Here is a 20283-nt window from a genome sequence, read left to right as displayed (position 1 = left end):
CTCCAAAAGAGAGATTTTGTTTTGTAGCAAAAGTCGTAAATGTGTTTAAATCTGCACCTGTAATTGCAGTGCATTGAAGAAATACCCCGAACCTCACAGCTGCCATCAGCCTTTAGGAAGAAATCCTGCATTTAAAATTGAGCTTTTGCACATTTTGCATATATTATCCAGTGGACGTGACAATATCAGTGCAAAGTTGTATGTATAGCATTATCACAGAGCTATAGAGACTGTAGGTGGTTCAGAGTGTGAGGTTTATTGGCTGGCTTGTGGTTCATTCAGCCCCGTATAGGAGGAAACATTTAGCAGCCACCGAGTTTTCTGATTTGTTCTTTCATGGCACATTGAGCAATGTGGCCACGCTGGTGCCAACCCCAATTGAAACTGTCTCTTAGGAGCTTGTTAGCTTCAGACCTGCAGTGACCCAGACGCTCTCAGATTTCCTCTAAAACCTGCTTAAGTTGCCTACTTTTCCTTTTTTTTTTTTTTTTTTCATTTTTCTAGCACTGAACATAAAGGCGAGGGGAAAAAAACAAACAACAAAAACATTTTCCTCTGGCTTTATTCCCAAGATAGAATGATCTCTGCATGAATGACAATGAAGGTGCTGCTACTAGTAGTGCTTACACAAGTTTTAATTTTTTTTTTTTACAGGTTAGCAAAAGCGCTGCTCTTGCATAAATGCTGATTAGGTGCTGGCTGCTGCATGTCCCAAACCAACGGCGAGTTCTTCCCGCAGGCCACGAGCGATCCGCTCTATCCCCGATTTACTCATTTACAAATCAATAAAGCTCTGAAACAGGGCTGAAGGATTTCCACCTCACTGCTGTTGGCACTGAGTGATTTAGTGATGTGTTTAAAAAAAAAAAAAGTAATCTAATGGCTGTGACATGGGCATCTGGAAGATGCTGCAAGGCTATGGCTAAACTTTAAAGCAGCTTTGGATCATTATTTGTGCTGAAGGTAGACAGAGATACGCGTTAAAGCCACCAAGGTGCTCATTGTTCAAATCCAGGAGGACAGTTTTATATATGTGACCCAAATCGTTTGGAGTGTTCATCTTTTTTATGGTTTTGCGTCAAGTCGGCTCATACAGAAGACTTTACTGCACTCCATGGCAAGTGAAAAGGGCCTAAGAGACATATTGACTGTTAAAGCTCAAACCTTATGTTCTAAAAGATTTTGCTCTTCAGTGAAAAAATTGTGCAATATTTTTGGCAATACTCATATAATTTGAGAAGTTGAAGCAATGTGTGTAATTTGAACAATCTCTATTAACATCAGTTAATATAAACACAGAGTGTGCAAGGATTAAACATGAGTAACACTACAACAATTAAAAAAAAATAAACAATTTTCCTTTTAATGTGTCCTGTAAGTGCAACAGTTCTTTTTTTCTTCAGTCTAAACTCATTTTGGCTTATTTTTCAGACATACCTAATAAAGTTTAACATTGTTCATGCATCTGCCTTTCAAATACTTCCCTACCAACACAAGCATCTAGTTTTCTACGTAGTTCTTTCTCAGTGATCTGCAGGCGAAACACTGTTGGAGTCAAAGGGGTTAAATGGCCTGTTGATTAATTTTAGCTAACTGATCTAAAACGTCACATTTTGCCACTGCGTAACCACAACTGGGAATTTATGTGAAAGACACAACATAGTGCATATTTGTGAAGAGGAAGAAGAAATTTGATGCATGGTTTTTCAAATATTTTGCAATTGCAATATGCGTACATATTTCACCCGTTTTAATGTCATCTCCCGAAATTAAATCCAGTGAAACCACTTGCTTTCAGAAGTCACCTAATTAGTAGATAAGCACACCAGAGTGTAATTTAATCTCAGTATAAGTTCAGCTGTTCTTTGAATAGTAAGTAAATACAAAAATATTAAGCACTTCTACTGATTCTTACTTCAAAAAACATTAAAAAGAAAACATTGTTTTTCTTTTACAGATATAATGACTAAAAATATTATGATAATAGTATTAAGTATCATTCTAACCCATCAAAATAAAACATATGTTCATGGTTGCAGAGTGAAGCGATCCTAACAGCTTGACAAGTTATTGTGCATGCAAACCTTGCTTGAAACAAGGTGTGGGCGATATGGAGTTAGATTCATATCACAGTATTTTGTGGTACTACTGTGATAACAATAGAAATTAGGGTAAAATAAAGTATGTATTGCTTATTTTTGAGGTAAATGTGTGGCTGCGACTGCATGGTAGAGCATATAGTGCCACAAACACAAATACTGTTAAAAATGTTCCCATTTGAAAATGATTTCATCAGGATGCCACTTACTATCAAGAAGCTTGTTTTATGTCACTAAACTGCACACAATGACTGGATTTAATAAAATGTACATAGTTATCATTAATTCCAATTTATAGTGACAATGATAAATCATCATGACAATTTATTTACATTAAAAGATAAACTATTCAACAAACGCCCACCCCTGTGTGAGTGAAACACATGCTCTTTGGAACATTTATTGGCTTGCTGACAAGAAACAGGGTTGGGTAATTTGCTCCATCATTCATATCTCATGTCTCCAGAACTCTGAAGTAAATATCGTTATCACCATTTGGGATTCTTGTTTCATGATTTTTCTCCAGCTTCAGGCTGAGCTGCTGAGTTATTTAATGATTTTTGCTTGATGTGTAGCATCACCACTAAAAGTTGTATGCAGTTGGCAGGCCTTGAAGTGGGGGTAAATGATGCTTTACTGCCAATTTGTTTTGGAGGGAGAGACGTGGTATAAGTAGTGCAGCTTGGGTATCATTATGTTGTGAGAGCTTCATGGAACATTGGTTAACCTGTTTGATTTGTTTGTAGCTCTTTAGTGGAGGAAAAGTGTGATTTTCTCCTTCTAAGAGCAATTTGGTGAACAACTTGAGTCAGGATCCATCCATGCATCCATCCATGTGCACGAGAAAAATCTTTAAGTTGACAATTTCCAATGACTTGATTTTTAGCCGACTGTGTTTTTCAGTCTGAAACACCGCCAGCTCAAACTTACAATACTCAAATCCTTTACATTAAAATATTTTTCTGGGGACTGAAACTACAACACAGAGTAGACAAACAATGTATGAGCAAACGCTAAGGAGATGGCTTCTGGGTCCCGAAGATTTCGCATCAAAACGAGAGTCTTGGTGTGAAATGGGTGTATCTATTGCAGAACAAAAGGAATAGATACACCTAGAGATCTGGGTGAAACATTGTGACAATATTGCCTGAATCTGATAAGAGTATAATTTTTGACTTTAAGGTAAATCTGATTACTAACATTGGCTGAAGAGCCACTCTGCAAGTAATAAGTCATTTCTCCAAAATCAGCATAAAGAGCTCGATTATAGTTTGTTAAATGGACACAGGGATAAAGACCTTAATTTTTGAAGATATGTGGTTTGGTCTGATTAAATTAAAATTGTATGGTGTTTCGATAAAATAACATTAGTACATTTGGAATACAACAGGTGAAGCCTGCAGGCCTGAGCACAGCATCTCAAATGTGAAGCACAGAGTTGGAGGCATAATGTTGTGGGGTAAGTTGCCACATGAGCGACTAGAGCACTTCAAAAAAATTAGATGGGATCATGTGGAAAGACTATTATCTACATAAATATTGAAGCAACATCTCGAGACATCAACTCAGAAATTAAAGCTGATGCTTTAAATTAAAGCTGATGCTTTAATTTCTGTAATTTTTGCTTACAAATTGGTTTAAAGAAAAACAAATGCACTGTTTTAGTGGTCAACACAAAGCTCTGATCTCATTGGCAGAAATGAAAAGGCGACCCTTAAACCAGGCTCAAATACACCAAGTGAATTATGTCAAGAGATACTGTATGGGCCAAAATTCCAGCAAACTATTGTAAGAAGCTTGTGAAAGGACACCCAAGTGATCAAAATCCCTACAATTTGAAACGGTAGTTACACCAAATACTGAACTAATTTTTAGTAAGCAACTGAATTATTGAAAAAAAAAAGAAAACATTTTATCTTAAGTCTTATTTTACTTTTATACAGTGTATTTAAATAAGTGGCTGTACTGTATTTGTCATGAAGTGCGGGTGGAGTTGGTGGTGAGGCAGACGCAGCGGACCCAGGTATGATGAATTATTTGCATCTGACATATCAAAACAATATGGATTTATATCTGAAACTAAAGCTCCCACCACAGCTCTTATAACACAAAGTATAACACACACTTTATGACAAGCTCCAGATGCAATTTCCCAGCTCAAGATTCCTCAGTAGTTGCTGGAGCAGCACAACTGCACTTACGTGAGGAGCTGATCGTTTATGCGTTCATTGTTATAAATAAGTTTGAAAGCACCTGACAGATATCCCAGTGAGTCAAGTTTCCAGGACTTAACTGAAGAGCAAATCCCCTTGTAAACTGGACATCAACGGCCAGAAGTTACAACTAGGGAAGACATTAAACCTGCAATGCCGCTGACTGGTCATATAAACAGGATGCTAAATTATTTTAAGACAGCGAGAGACTGTCACACCTAGATTGTTCTAGCAACGAGAATCCAGTAGAGCTAAGGAGAATCACAGTGAAGCTATTTGAATGGAGAAGATGAATTTAAGTTGACAGTTTTTTTGGGGGGGGTTTATGCCAATACAAAACCGTAATTATTTATTTATGTATTTTAGCTGTTCAGGATGGGCTTACTGGTTTGTGTCATATCAGTGTTCTACTGTATAACCCAAAAGATTTTGAGCTTAAGATCATGGCTTGAGCCCCAGATATCACATCCATATTTAACTGTTGATGAGATGTTCTTTTGTTTTCTTTATTTTTTGCCATTGTTCTATAGCAATAGCAATGGCACTGAAATAACACAGTACAACAATTAATGGCAGATGCATTTAGTGACAACTGCAGTCCAAGTTAGTGTGTGTCTCTGAACTCCTCACTGCCTCTTGACCTATTGCAACATTCTGTGCTGAATTGCACAAAAAGTTTTACAAAATATATTACAGACACAAAAAACCTAAAGGCTTGGCACTTTAACAATTATCTAACACTCATTTCTTCTTGATATGTGTATTGCGAACAGTGATAACGCAACATTTGCAATATAATCTGCAGCCCTAAAGGCCACTGGGTTCACCACTGCTCCATCAACCCTTTGTAGACAAATTGATGTCATTGACCTTGTTGCTCTTCTGGGGCCATGCTGTGTTGCCTTGTCAGACTTTGTAGTTTGTTTAATGTGCTTAGATGTTTTTTTGTTTTAATTTTACAGGTCAAGTAGTAAACAGGCCTCACTGTGGCTCATGAGATTTTACATGTTACTGACAAAACTAAAGCAAAAAGAGAAGTAGTCTGCTACTCCAGAAATGCCTGGTTATACTAGAATGTGTGGCATTATTTCTAACACCTGACCTTTGATATTACTATTTTGTGCTCCTTTCCTCTTTTTCTTATACCAGTTCTAAAACCTGATTATATTTCTGTGAAGTTCAGCGATCTGCTCTGACAGCACAGTAGGTACAACACAAACTCGTGCAAATTGTATTTTCATTCTGCTGCTTTCATCCTCAAACAGCATTTAATATAGATTCTTTATCTTTACCCTGGGTCTACGTGTTAAAATTCAACCAAGCATATTCAATGAGTGGGCCACCAGGTGCCACTTCAGAAGACCACTTATAGCAGAGACATAATTAGTTGTACTGCATGTTTTCGGCAATAAGCAGACCTCTCTAAGTCTTTGAAAATAATGGCTCAAACATCTTCAACAGAATGCATATTGCACACACAAAAGCCCTTGATGGTTCCCAACTCATTTTTCTCTGTTTTGTATCCTATTTCTGAAATTTATCACATTGCTTCACAGATTTGTACCTTTTTACATGCCATACTGTTTTTGTCTTAAACACTGGGCATGTTTCCCCAGTCCAGGCTTTAAATCACACTAAGGCATGTTAATTCCTGAACTGACATAATCTGGAAAAAATGTAATTGGCAGCATTTAGCATGGCATAATGAACCATTATGTTCAAAGTGCATCGTTCACAGCATGGTTGAATTCCTACAAAATCACATGCAGTTGTTTAGTCCGTTATTGGTTCTTAAACTTGTTTATTGCCCATTTCTACCATTTTTATTTATTTATTTTATTATGGCAGCCTATTATTTCCCTCTTGCCTGTTGAACCATGAGCCATTAACAAAATGGACAAATTCTTACTCTATTAACCTTTGGTCCACTGCTTTTTATCATTTGACTTTTAAAAATTCCCAACCAGGCTTTGATGAACATTATGAGGTAAATATTATGCTTTGGCAAATAACTATGAAATTTAAAAATAACTACTACTACTAGTAATAATAATAATAACTTATTTTAACTCAAAGTAGAATTGATTCATGGTATTGTTTTTCATTGATTTTAAAATTATCAGTAAAATAATATGTGTGCAGGAGAAAGTTTGTTGCCTGATGTTATGACATCAGATATTCTATGCAAAGATTTGCTCACTTTAGAAAGAACAACAATTTAACACCAGGAAGTTTTATCTTAAAACAAGCAATATGCTGAGGAATTGATAAATAATATAAAACAAACATTTGATCACAGAAGCACCGATCACAATTAGACACTTTCTGATTTTGGTTGAGTGGTTTATATATAAATATGTATATATATTAGGAGCAGAAGCAACATCACACAATGATATGACAAAGCAAATCAGTAATACAGTAATAGTGTTTTACAATAAAGACAAAGACAATTATTACAAATTTTGAATTTTACATGGATTTTGGCCTCTTTTATTACTCATAATTAGCATGTTCTATTTCACACAGACGTTAAATGTTTTTAAGTGTAACAGAGCAATTTTGCTGGTACCTTCTGAAATCTCATCTTGCTAACTTTTCTGTAGCCTAAATTAACTGCAAAGGTTATTTTGGTTGCAAAATGTTCCCTTTAATACTATGCACCTAATTAAAAAAATATATGCTTAAACAGCTAAATTTAAGTATTTCTTTCATATGGCCTCTATATAGAAGAGAGTTGCTAGAGATTTCCTGTTAGCACTGATCTGTTTACTGACCAGAAGAAAATAGGAATTTAGATTTTACGCCTGTCCAGTCACTAATCGGGGCAGTAAAATCTAAAAACTGCAATTCCAAGTATCATCTAGTTTAAAAATGACTTTGTCTCTATAGTCTGTCAGCTGAGCTCGTGGCTAGAGAATAGATTTTCTTTTAATAGTCTCAGGAGCTTGAATTTGCTTCTGCATAAAAAATATTTTTATTGCCTTATTTACTCTTGTTGGGCTTGCAAACAAAAATGTGCAACTTCTGTGTATATACCAGAACTCGATCAAGGGGAATTAGAGCAGAAAAAAGCTAATAACTGTCTGATTCCAATCATCATTCAGTTTAAATATGACTTAATTTCTGTATTTTGCTTATTCAGATCATGGCTAGAGACCAGATTTACTTTTTATAGACTCAAGATCCTAAATTTTCTGCTTCATAAAAAACATTTTAATGCCGTCTTCACTCCTGTTTGGCTTGCATACACCAGACTTAGATCATGAAGGATTAAAATATTAAATCATTTTTTTCTATTCTGAAGACACAGACAGATGTGATTGTCAATAGCAACTATTTTGGGAGGCCGAAGTAACACTGGGGGTCTGCAATTTTTTTATATAGTTTTTTTTACTGTAGATAATTATGAAAATGACATCACAATCTCCATCTAATCCTGCATTGCCATTTCTTTAAATGACCATACCATGGCGTCCATTTACTAGACATGAGTATTGTTAAATGTTGAAGACAAACAGGCTGTGTGAACACGTTTGCATTTTTTGTTTGGAGATAGTAATTGTCTCCTAGTCTGTGAGGCTCAGGCAGCTTTGACTATTTTCCCGTTTCTTTTTCTCACATTTAAAAACATAAAGTTCGGAATAGTGACAGAGGAACAGACAAAGAAAGGGCAGACGGAGAATGTAGCTGAAAGCAAAAAGCTGATGAAAGGAGAGGATGAAGTCATGAAAAGGTCAAGATAGCTTGTTAATCTGGGATGTGGAGGTGGGGACCAGGGAGCCTTTGGACAGGAGGACGTGGATGCTGATCTACAGTCAGCAAAGAAAGCAAAAGTAATGAGTTCTTATCAGCTGTTGGTGAGATACAGCTTAAAGAGAGCAGAGTGGAGCATGGAAGAAGGCACTTGTACTGCAACGGATGGTTTAGAAGGAGAGGACGAAGTGAGCTTTTTAGAAACGGAGAAGATTTGTGTGTTTAGGTCGTTTTTGTTCTACAGTAGAAAGCTACTGTAGAGAATAAGTATTATTGATTTGTTTGAATCAGAACACACACACACACACACACGCACACACACCAACACACACCCCCACACACACACACACGGGTGCACACACCTGTGTTACAAAAAAAACCAAAGTACAACATTAAGATTTACAGAACCCAGTATAGATTTATCACACCATTTAGTCAGAGGAGCAAACAACTATTTTTCATATTCACATAAAACATTTACCCTGTAAAGTTCTGAATTGCTTAGACTTAATCTAATAAGGATTGATTATAATTATCAGCTCTGGGCTAATAAACTCAAGTTTTTAATTAGATACAATTCAGTCATACAAAGTTAAACTTTTAAAATATTCTGACTTAAGTAAATGTGTTCTCAGTGTTAATAATTTTGATATTAATTTTATCAGCACTACACACAATGTTACAAACTGATCAGAATTTACTTTTCTCTGATTTTTGCAAACCTTTCCTTTAAACTCTTGGCACCAATTATTTCTAACATCTTGTATCAATGATTTGTCCACTTAGCGCAGTTAGCATTACAAATATAACAAACAGTATGTTGCAGTTGTTTTATTAATTGCAGTGGATTAACTCAATTTCTGGAATAGCATTTGTCCTGACTTTATGCTAGTGTATTATCCTGCTTGTAAGGTCATTATGGTTTGAAAACAAACTATCAAAAAGTGTCAGTATGCTGACTCCCCTGCCAGTATAAACATGATTGATGATTTATTTTTGCTCCAGTAATTTTCCAATACATACTATAGTTCACAACTATCTAACGGTTATGTTTCTTCGGTTAATAAATATAGTTTTTGTTATTTCACCCCAAACTGGCTTCCAAACTTTCATTTTGTACTCACGGACAAACCGGTTTGTGCCTACATACCTTACCACTGCTTGTCAATTTTTGAGTTCTTTTTGAAAAATGCACAAATCTCATGTATAATTTTATTTAACCAGCTTATGCAAAAACAAATTAACAACCCTTTCCATCACTGTAAATTAAAAAAGAATAACATTGTAGATCATGGCAGCTGACCGCCAACTCAAATTAATTAACATAGTGCAGATTCATTTTGAGTCAAAGCATTCAAAACTGAGTCCATTTAGTCACAGATAGATGGCACAAACTTCTCCTTTTAGAACAGGCTCATTTAGGAACCCATTAACGTGACAGAAGTAGTAATTTCCATTTTCCATTTAAAACATGTGGTATGTGCAGTAAGTGGCTTTTAGATGAAATATCAAACACTGGTTTGATGTAACATTATATAGTAAAGCATGGAGGACTGCCTGAGAAGAAGAATCTGTGACATTAATGTACTTCACTATTGATGGAAGTATGAAAACATCCTCTGAGGCCCTTTTTAAAATACTGCACTTTAGTCATTTTTCAATGGCTTGGGGAGATAAATGGTTCATAAAACTGCTCATAAAAGTTGTGGAATTACATGACACTTCCTAAATTTATCCAGAACAAAACCTAAATGCACTATTGAGAGTTGTTTGTAGAGTTGTTTTTAGCTTAATTGCACTTTCATATAATTGATTGAACAGATGAATAGAGCAGCTACAGGCATGTGGAAATTGTTCCCAGGGCTGAACCAGACTCGTGCAGTTCTGTAATTATCTTCCTGATATCTTGGCTAATATCTTTTGACTTCTTAATAGTGTTAAACAAGAAAGCAGTATGTTCCTGGTGTGGCCTTAAAATACATTCACCTGTGTGCCTCTAATTTGCACAAATTTGTCAGTTAAGCCAGACGTTTGTGGCGGAAAATCCAAAAGTTTTGACCCAATTCATCAATTCTCCCTGAGACTGACCAAGTATATGTAATTGGTCAGTGTCAGACTAAACTTGAAGAAATTTAGTCTGATTTCATGTCAGATGTTGAAGAAAAAAACACATTATTTTTCTGGTGTAACTGTGTTTATGTGATCTGTGTTTTTCTGTGTGTTTATTTTGAGTTTCCTGCGTATCTGTGTCTCCGTGTTGTCCTGTCTCCCTTTGATTAGTTCCCAGGTGTTTCTCGTTCCCTGATTACCTCCTGTGTATTTAGTGTCACCTGTGTGTCTGTGTCTTTGTCGGGTCCTCGTCTCATTTGACATCTGTTCTGCCGTGTTTCTGGTCAGTCCATTTGTGTTCTCTGTTGCTACCTGTGTTGAGTCTCAGCTTCCTCTCAGCAGTGCTGCCAGAGATTTGGACTTGTGTGATCATCATTGTGTTCTGTTTTCCTGGAGTATTCCTCATTAAAAACCTTCATTTATCGCATCCTGGGTCTACAGCGTCTGCCTCACCACTCACCTGTACACCGCACTTTATGACAGTGTTGTTGTGTCAACAAAAGCAGACCTTTCAAAAATGTTGTCCTCTTGTTAAAATCTAAATATAATATGTATTTTGGTGTTAAAAAGCAACAACAAAAACTTGTTGTATTCTTACAGATATGATGTGCAGACATGAAGGTTATCTTGGAATTTTACATGGTGCAGTTTTTTTTGTGGATAATTAAATTTTCTGCTATAAGAATTGCCTGTGATCATCTATTTCTCTGAAACTACAAGCTTTTTTCCATTTAAACTGCAGATAATTTTATCACACTGGGATCTTTGCTCCCTTCATTATCATTGGTAATTGAATTCCACTTAAATAACATTTCTTTTCATAGGTGCAGGCAGCAATGAGGTGGTGAAATGAGTAAAGCTTACACTAAAGCCTATGAAATGAATACTTTTTTCTGTATGCTTATATTTGTCGGTTTTTGATAGGAACCGAGATGCGGCTCTGTATCTCCTGGAAAACTTTTAATTCCATTCACAAAGAGCGTGCTAATGAAGCTGTGCCAAAGCTACTCTATACACTATTGTTCTTTCAGGCCTCTTTCATAAACCCGAGCAGGCTGAACATCGCTTCTCGGCATATCGAAGTGATATGTTCCTTTTTTTAAAATGACATTCACCAAAAATCCACTTCTCCCCAGTAAAGTCTCGCAAACGACAGTTCATTGTCTCCTGAGTCATGTCACCAACTAATAACATCCCAGCCTACACACTTCCTTGAATGGACTGCCTCATACATTCGGCAGCCTTTCATTATGATATGAACTGACAACGAGGCATCTTGAAATCTGGGACTGGTTAGAGTGGGTGGCTGAACGTTAAGCACTGGCTTCTCTTCGCTCCATTACTTTCGTTTATCTGCTTGATATTTATAGGGTGCCTTCAATTGGGGTCTCGATGCAGGTGAAGAGCTCAGGAAGGGCCTGTCCTGGCTGGCGGTGATTAATGCATGAATACATGAGCTTTATCTGAAGTCCGGCAGGCTCGAGGAGCAGTGAATGTCTGTACAATTAAAGGCGAATGGCAGGCACAAGAAAAGTGGAGCATTGTGTCTATCTGCAGATTGCAGACTGCGCTGGGGCACACGGGCAGTGTGGCGACGATTCCGGCAGCAGGGTCTATTCATTTCTTAATCACCTTCCACGACTCATTACGGTCTTCTTTTGTTCCTCCCACCTCCTTTTCCCTGCACTGCGCCAGCAGATAAAGTATAGTTGGCTCAGGACAGAGACAAGCCGGGGGAAACCCCATTTAACGGTGACAGAAGAATGACGAAAAATGTGCCAGAGAAATGGACAGGTAACGACGAAGGGTATAGGAGCCCAAGAACCCAGGAGATGACAGATTGTAAGGGGAGAGGAACAGGAATGGACAAGACAGAATTGGGAGTAAAACCTCAAATACACATTAACTGATACTCTCTTTCTTTGTACTACTGGGTTTTTTAACATTACGAGCTTTTCACTATGGGGGAATTTGTGTTATAATCACATGGAGATCAGCATGAATTAGATTCGGTCTGAGGCAGTACTTGAGCAGAATTTTTACAACGCCGCAGACTGAGGTACATTTAAATAAAATAAAGTCTCTCAGTAATTTTATGCTGATTTAATGTATTCTATCAAAAGTAAGCTAATCCCTGTTGGATGGAACTTTTTCAAAGAGAAAATCATAAATGTTTTTGTTGTGGATCAAAAGAGAGCTTTACATCATTTTCTTAGGAACTGAGAATGCGGTTGTTGTTTATTCAGTGACATAAACAACAACTGATATTTTCTGTTCTACGTTACTGATTCTTAAATGCAAATCTGTAATTTGCACAACTTAATTTGGACAACAATACTGATAAAGCTGAGTAAGTGCACTTGTGATGACTTATTAGCCATCAAAAATCCCCTCAGCTTTGTGGAATGTTTTGTAGTAGAAAGAGATGTTTGTCTTTAATCATGTTAGAATTCATAATAAAAACAGCAGCCCAGTTCCAAAATTGCGCCCACAGACTCAGTGAGGTAAGGGAAGCTTGGAGCAGCTTTGTTGTATTTTACTCCTGCTGAGAAGAGGAACAACAGGGAGATTCCTAGTGCAGAGCATTCATGGTGGTTTTACTCCAACAGCGTGGAGTGAATTAAAATGCCCAACTATCAACCATAGAATTGGGACATTTAAAACAGCTTTTTTACATTCAGCGGCAAAACAAACAACGGCCATTAGAAGATGAAATGGCAAAACTCTACTCAGTAGAGATCTTAACATACTGTGGTTAGATTATCATTTAACAGTTCAGTGTAAATAGGTATTGATACGTTACTGGCATTGTAATCAGGCCAGTAACATATTGAGCCTACTGATTTCTCTTCACTGTTTGGTTGTGTTAGTTTTCATCTTTTTCATACTTTCAGATTTTTGTTTTGCTAAAAAGAAATCTCTCAATGAGTCCACAAAAATCCCTTTGTATATTTTTTTATAGATTAGCTCAATAATTGAAGAAAATTATTTTTTTCTTCTCTCATGTAACATAAGGTGTGTACCATAACATATTAGACTCTGCATGCTAAAGTGGTTCATCGTTTCTTATGCAGGAACACAATAATTCGCAAATGTTACTTTGCATTTTAAATTTGCATCTTTAACATAAATGCCTGGCATCTGAAACCTCCTTTTGCTCCATTTCACTGCTTTCTACTTTCTCCAATCTGCGGGTTTTGTCTGTTATTACACACTCTAGTGAAATGTTGGCTTTTTATACTCCTCCAAACACCTGGTAATCGTGGTGTAATACATACTACTGTGTTGTAAGATATCAAAGAAGGCGTTGAAGGAATTGTTCCCTCATATAAGGATAAGATCCAGTTACAATAAATTGCTAGTACAAGTCTACAAGGTTTAAATAATCGCTTTAGTTTGGTGTTTGGTACAAATAACTGCTCATGTCCTCACAGGCAAGTTCCTTTTTTGTGTCCTGGTTTGTGTTAGCAATGAACTGCTCACCGTTAATAAAGATCATTTTGAACGTTTGATGCTAAGTCATAAAGCTTTACAGATTCTTATTAGGTTTTAGAGAAAACACGTAAAAAAGCCAGTTGCAATTTATCTCAAACTCTTGACACAAATACTGCATTTTAGAAGTTATTTTATCTTCCCCTGCTGATGAATGGATGCCGATCTTTACTGCAAGCAGTAAACAATGTTCAATTTACACTGTGGTTTCTAAATGTCTTTTAAATCAAGAATGGTGCGATTAAGATTGGGGGGGGGTTTGTCCCTATGTGATTTAAGAGACATTTGACGATATCAAGTCTCAAATTTAAGCTTTTCAAATCAATTAAATGTGTACTATTTAAAACTCAGTAACTTAAAAATGCTTGTTTAAGAAAGGAAAATTAGTTATTCATTTGAAATTGTAAGGGCATACATTTTGAGATTAAGATGACTTCATTTGTGATGCTGCTCTCGCGCAAAACTGCTTTCATTTTCAAAAAGGGTTTTGCTTGCAAACAGATATGAGCTGATCCCACTTAAAACTATAGTTCCACAGTTAAATTTAATTGATCTATTTTTAAAAACTGGTTTAAATCCTGCTCCATGTGCTCAAACCTATCTGCTAGTGAGGAAAGTCTTTGCCCTCAGCTATGTTCTCCATGCCAAACTATTGTACTAGAGAGATTGAACAAAGCAGGAAGAGGAAACTTGAACAATATGCATTCTACAAATCTGAGCATAAGAAGATACCTATGACATGTTTTGACTTATTAATAATTGTGTTCATAAAATATTTGGGTGTTTTACTCAGTTTCGTGGAGAAAATGTTTCTCCTGTTTTGTGAACTTGCTTTAAATGTCAGACAGAGATCTGAAGCGTCTCTTTCCCAGTAATAAATTGCGAAGGGTGAAAATCCCTCAGATTGTAAAGGAAAACCGAAATGTTGTGCACAGCCTGCAAAACAGCTTTGATCACCATGCACAGTAAAAAGATTGCTCAGGTTTGTAGCTGATATACGTTTAGAGACTGACCAGTAACAACAAGGATTAGGAACAATTTCATTCTTTCATTTCAGTTTTTGTCGAAGAGTACATTTTCTTATTTATGCAGCACAGTAAAAAAAGACACAAAGTTCAACTAATTTTCATTTTGTACATTTTAGAGACACATTCACTTTTGTTTGAGATGAGTTTGAAACAAATGTAGGTCCTGGTAAAGATCAAATTATCAATCAAATTAGAACTTTAGAATTAATGGAGTGTGTGTGCACTTGCTTTATTTTATTTTGAGGTCATTCTGGAGAATTCTTTGGCTTCATGAAAAACAATATTGTTGGCTTATGAGGAGGAACGGACAGAAATGAGCTGAACGCAGACAGAGGAAATGATGCTCTTATCTGTAATCTTTAACAGATCATCCCCAAACATGATTTATCCAGTGCAAACTAATAAAGGTTTTTGGAAAGCATCAATATCCTTCAAGGTGCAGTGCCTCTCGCAGAGAACCAGTACAACAAAATGTCTGACATTTTTCAGTTTCTTTTTCTGCAGCTCTTCAGTATTATTAGCTTCGCATAGAGCCTTTGTCTGACTTGAGTTTGCTGAGCTGAAAGAGACAGTCAAACCTCACTTGACTTCCTAAGGGATTTCAAAAGATCACTGCTGCAAGGTCAGGGATAGTGGCATTATTGAGGAATACTCATTAAATGCAAAGATTGAAGCAATAAGGAGAAAAGGATTAATATTATATCTTCTTTCACTTATCCTTTTCGTTCTGTAAATGTGCAGAGTTTTGTTGAATTTATAAAAATCACAAAGCAGGGATGCATATTTCGCAAAAATAATTTTGACAAGAGATATAAAGGTGTTGCAGCGATTTAGTCTTAAATCAGTGTACGTGTACAGTGTTTGCATAATTCAGTAAATAAAATGTCATTCCCAGCCTAAGCTAGCTCTTTTGCATATTCTCCTAATTTTCCTCTGTACCAGCTTCTCCTCTCCTTTATTAATCAGCAGTTGTCGTGTATTTGCCATTCCTCTGAATTTATTCCACTACGCTCTTCAACTTTCCCTCGAGTCTCTAAACGTCTGTGAGGGCTTGTCAAAGGCTCAATGCAAGGAAGATAAAATATTTTTTCACGAGGCCAGCAGGCAGCTGCAGCAGCCTGAAACCTGCAGAAAAGTATGCAGAGTGAATTTTAACATAATTCAAGGGGAAAAAAAACCAAAAACTGACAGTTGGGTTTAGCTGGTCAAAGGCTAGTTACAGAAATTACATATTTACAAAAAAAGTGTCTCATTCTGCTTACAATTACGTTTTCAGACTGCCAGACTTGTATTTGTAGCCCATTTTAATAGTGAGCTGTCTAATGTTGTTGTAGTGACAGCAAAGGAACTCTTGAATTTGAGCTCCAAGACACATCTGTGCTCAATTACTGTGAATAATTCAACCAGTAAAAGCATTTTAATAGGTGAGTGGTGGAATGATGGTAGAAAGGAGCAGGAGCGGCAGAGGCTGAACTGAAGGCAATACAGTTTTACTTTAGTTATTTAGTTTATTGTTTAAAATGTTGCATTTTATGCCTAGTTTGACTTATAAATAGGTTATTCTTTACAAAAGGCAGCTGTACGTGTTTTAAAGCTGATTGCACGTCTTAGTGACTGAGCTGCACTTTAATGTGAGCTGATCTATTGGAATCCATTCAATATGCATTCAGTATATGCCACTGATGGAAACCAGTAATGCTACTAGGACGTTCTGAATGTCACCAGACATTAAATCATGCTCCGGTTCTAAAGAACACTGATGTTTATTTAAGTCTTTACCTTCTGTATTCAATTGCCTTTGATTGTAAAAGCTTGCATGATTTTGCTTTGGCCGAGGCGTTCAGGTTCTCCCTACAGAACCGGTATGAATGGTCAGCTGTGTGGCATTCAGAGTGAAGAGAAATAATGAATTATGTGAGCACTGAGGGCTCACATAACGGGTTTGTGGAGTTGACTGGTGTGGTGGCAGTATTAATCACGCTACACTTATTTTTGTTCCTTGCAGAATTTATTTTTTTCATTCAACATGAATCTGTGTCACTTGGCTTCTCACTTTTGTTTTTGCCTTTGTGTAATCTCATATTCATATTCATATGCCAGCCTCTCTTTATTTGAACTTCTAAATTCCCCCTTTGTCAAAAATCACAGTAACCCTTATTGTTGTGTCTGTTTGCACAGATCCGTCGCCTCAACACAAGCAGAAACCCCCAACCACGGACCTCTGCTACAAGACTGAAATCAGCAGTCTCATGGACTTCAACTCTCCTGATGCCTCACTGGACAAAGGTACAACTCACATTTGTGACAAACTGAAGCTTATAGACTATAAGTCTGAGCTGTTCTTTATGTTCAAGTCATGCAGCTGGAATTGCAGAACCAATGGGTTACCTGATCAATATGTGTAAAATGTCCAATAATATCGCTATTCAATGACAATACTCTATATGTTTTCATCTTCATAAATTATATTGATCAATCTATTACTCAGGTTAGAGAGACATGATGAAGTAAAGCTGCTTTTTGCACTGCAGATTGTGCAGCAGATGCTCCTGACCTTTCTTTGTGTCCTAATTACAGCACTGACTTCTACATCCCCTGTTCACACCTAGATTTTCTCTGGCACACTTTTGCATAAATTACTGGACTGCAAATATATGCAATTTTGAGTACAGCATGAATTAGCAGCAAGATTTTTCTGTGAATAAATTTGAAATCTTTTTCTCAAAACAATTCTGATAAAACCCTGAAAAACAAGGTACTGTCTTTGTTGCCTCTGGTCTTTCAAAACTCACAAATATCTTTCCTATTTGAGCTTTCCAAAATCAATGTCGTTTTGAGGAAGCAGAGAAAAAGTGAAGTCAAAGTTAGCAGGGCATATACAAACCCTTACGGAGGAAAAAGAAGTTGGCATTGGTTTTGTTCTAATTTTAATCATAGCGGTCAGGCGAGGAGGAACTGCACTCAACAACAGAAGAAGTTCAGTAACTCGTTCTGTCTTGAAATTATCCACAGCATGTTAATGGTGAACATGTGCTTCAAATACACATTGCACAGGGGTAGTCTCTCTGTGTGTTTTTGCTTTAAATCCTCTGCTAGCTGCCCACACACACCATCTGTAAATCGCAGCATCACACACTCGAGCTGCAACGCCGGATTAGCCTTGTACAGGTTTGCTGATACATGGCTATGATTCTACCGCATTGGATGAGTCTGGGGCATGACGGCAGCGGGCTTCCATCTTGTCACCTTCCTTTAATTGTCACAGTCACTGTCAGTGCCTTATATTGTATTTTAAATGCATGTAAATCCCATGAGGAAAGTTGCATTAACTATTGTGAACTACTCATTAACATTTGTCTTTACATTTACTTTAATTCCAAAAGTTGAACATAAGGATGCTATTTTGATTCAAGGTTCATCTAATTTGCTACAGTGGTGTTGTGTGTTCTCTAGCTCGCACAATTAGAAACCATCTAATGGAGCTCGGCTTAAACTTTAAAGGCTATATTTATCCGTGTGATTTTGATCTGGCTGGGTGGTCAGACTGGTTTTACGTCATTTTGACAAAATACACTCATGCGTTCTTAGTGGTCTGTTTTGATCTGTCCAGTGCTTTTAAAACTAAAGCACTGTGCTCTTGCGTGCTTACGCGTGGCCACAAAACTGTCTCTCAAACGTTGTCGCCTGCGTCTCTGTCAGCTGCAGCGCAGATCTCCACTGTCACCTAGGCAGCCTGTGGGGATCTAGTCCTCATTAGTATCCTGCTCAAGGATCTGTTTGGCTGTTCGTTGTTGGTGCAATCCTAGGAGGGCCCAGAAACCGTTCTTACTCATAAAAAAAGCAAACAAAGATGTTACTAAAAATACCACGGGGGGATTAAAAGTAAACTTATTGCCTCAAGTTCTGCATATTCACTTTTTTTCTGAATGTGTGCTCCACAGCTATTTCTGTTCAAGATTTTTGATGTAAAAAAATTACATATATATATATATATATATATATATATATATATATATATATATATATGGAATTACATCTAGCAAAATCCGCATCTATGATTCAAAAGTGGGATCCACTTAGTTTTATGCAGAATTTTAATACAGCATGTTTGTGTGCATACATACATTCTCCTGCAGCAGGCGGCGGTTCATGCATTAGGTCCTTAGTCGTTCCCTAAGGTGCTACAAATGCACTGACTCAGGAAAATCATGAATACACACTCAAAACCCCTGCAGTGGCCAAGGCCACCATATATCACTACAAGTTTCATCAGAATGAGAACAGGCAACTAAGGTTGATGTTATCAGCAAATTCATCTCTGTGCTCCAGTAAAACCGAGAGACGGCGAAGGGGAGCGGAAACGAACGTAAGCAGCCAGCACTGGATCATTACGGAGACAGGTGCTGCTTCTGCACATTAAGTGGCTCTAAGGTCAGCGGTGGGGCGAGGCTGGAATGTCTGCTGGTTTAAATAGAAGGTCAAAGCAACGAGGTCAGAAAGTGCTTCTGGAAATAAAATTTAAAAGAGAAAAAGAAAGAAAACTGGATTTGGAGAAAGAAGTTGATAGAGAGGATGAAGTAGGAGAGAAAAACGGGATGAATGCAACGGTGAAGAGAAGGACAAGGTGAAAGATTGCCTGAATGCAGGGTGTGTTCTAAGTGAGAATCGTGCAGGAAGAGATGGGTCGAGATGCATAAGTGAGCAAAAAGAAGAGAAAATGTGAATGTGCCAACGCAAGTGAATGTGTACATGTTTTTTTCTCTTCTTGCTTCTATCACTTAAACCTAAACCCTCCAAGTGTCACTGACACAATAAAAGAACTTGTATGATTTAAAAAGATGAACTACTATGCTTTCATTCTGCGTACATAAAAACTTTTAAGAATAAATATTGCTGCAATACTTCTATAAATTCCACGGCGTTGCAGAGTGTTGCAGTTTTTGTCTGTGGTAATTGTGGTAATTGGGTCTAACACTGGCGCCATCTTGTGATGTAATGAGGGTTAGTCAAAATACACTACTAAGGCTGAGCAATTTCAGCAAAGATTTAAGCAATTTATTTGCAGTTGTGTAGGAAGAAACTAGATGTAGCGATAAAGAAGAGGGAGCGGGTTGTACTGAGGATCTGCACCCCTATTTATTGAGACATATAGTTCAGTAAACGATAATGACTCCAAAGTTGAAGTTAGCATAAAATCACTTTTCCGTTCTCCTTTGAAATCCTTAACACTGAAACCCAACAGAAAATAATATCTGTTTTAGAACGCACTGCAAGATGTCAGTGTTTGCAAAACACTGGTGTTTAGCTTAGAGGCCGCTGTTCTGCGTGAAACGGATCTTGGTCCTAATAGTTGAGCTAGAGTGTATCACCTTACAGATTGATTTTTTTTTTTTTTTATCAGTTGTCAAATTATAATTTTAAGGGATAAATATGAACAAGCTGTTCTGATCCCATGTGAAAAACAAAATCTCAACTCCTAAACCTAATACCTAGCTGTGCCAGCCTTGACAGTAATAGCTCCATCAGGTGATAACGAGCTGTCAGCCTTTAATGTCACTGTGGAGAAATCATGGTCTACATTTTTGT

General features: G+C 37.1%; 1 protein-coding gene across 1 annotated transcript in view; it reads left to right on the top strand.

Annotated features, from left to right (window-relative positions):
* The window catches only part of LOC116725577 (kazrin-like), an 86740-nt gene that overhangs the window by 20407 nt on the left and 46050 nt on the right, over positions 1-20283 (top strand). Inside the window, 1 exon segment of the mRNA XM_032571719.1 lies at positions 16876-16983. Coding sequence (XP_032427610.1) covers positions 16876-16983 — 108 coding nt within the window.

This window comes from Xiphophorus hellerii, chromosome 1, assembly GCF_003331165.1.
Source record: "Xiphophorus hellerii strain 12219 chromosome 1, Xiphophorus_hellerii-4.1, whole genome shotgun sequence".
Classification (NCBI taxonomy): Eukaryota; Metazoa; Chordata; class Actinopteri; order Cyprinodontiformes; family Poeciliidae; genus Xiphophorus; species Xiphophorus hellerii.
The sequence above is the reverse complement of the archived record's forward strand: the minus strand, read 5'-3'. Positions and strand labels throughout refer to the sequence as shown.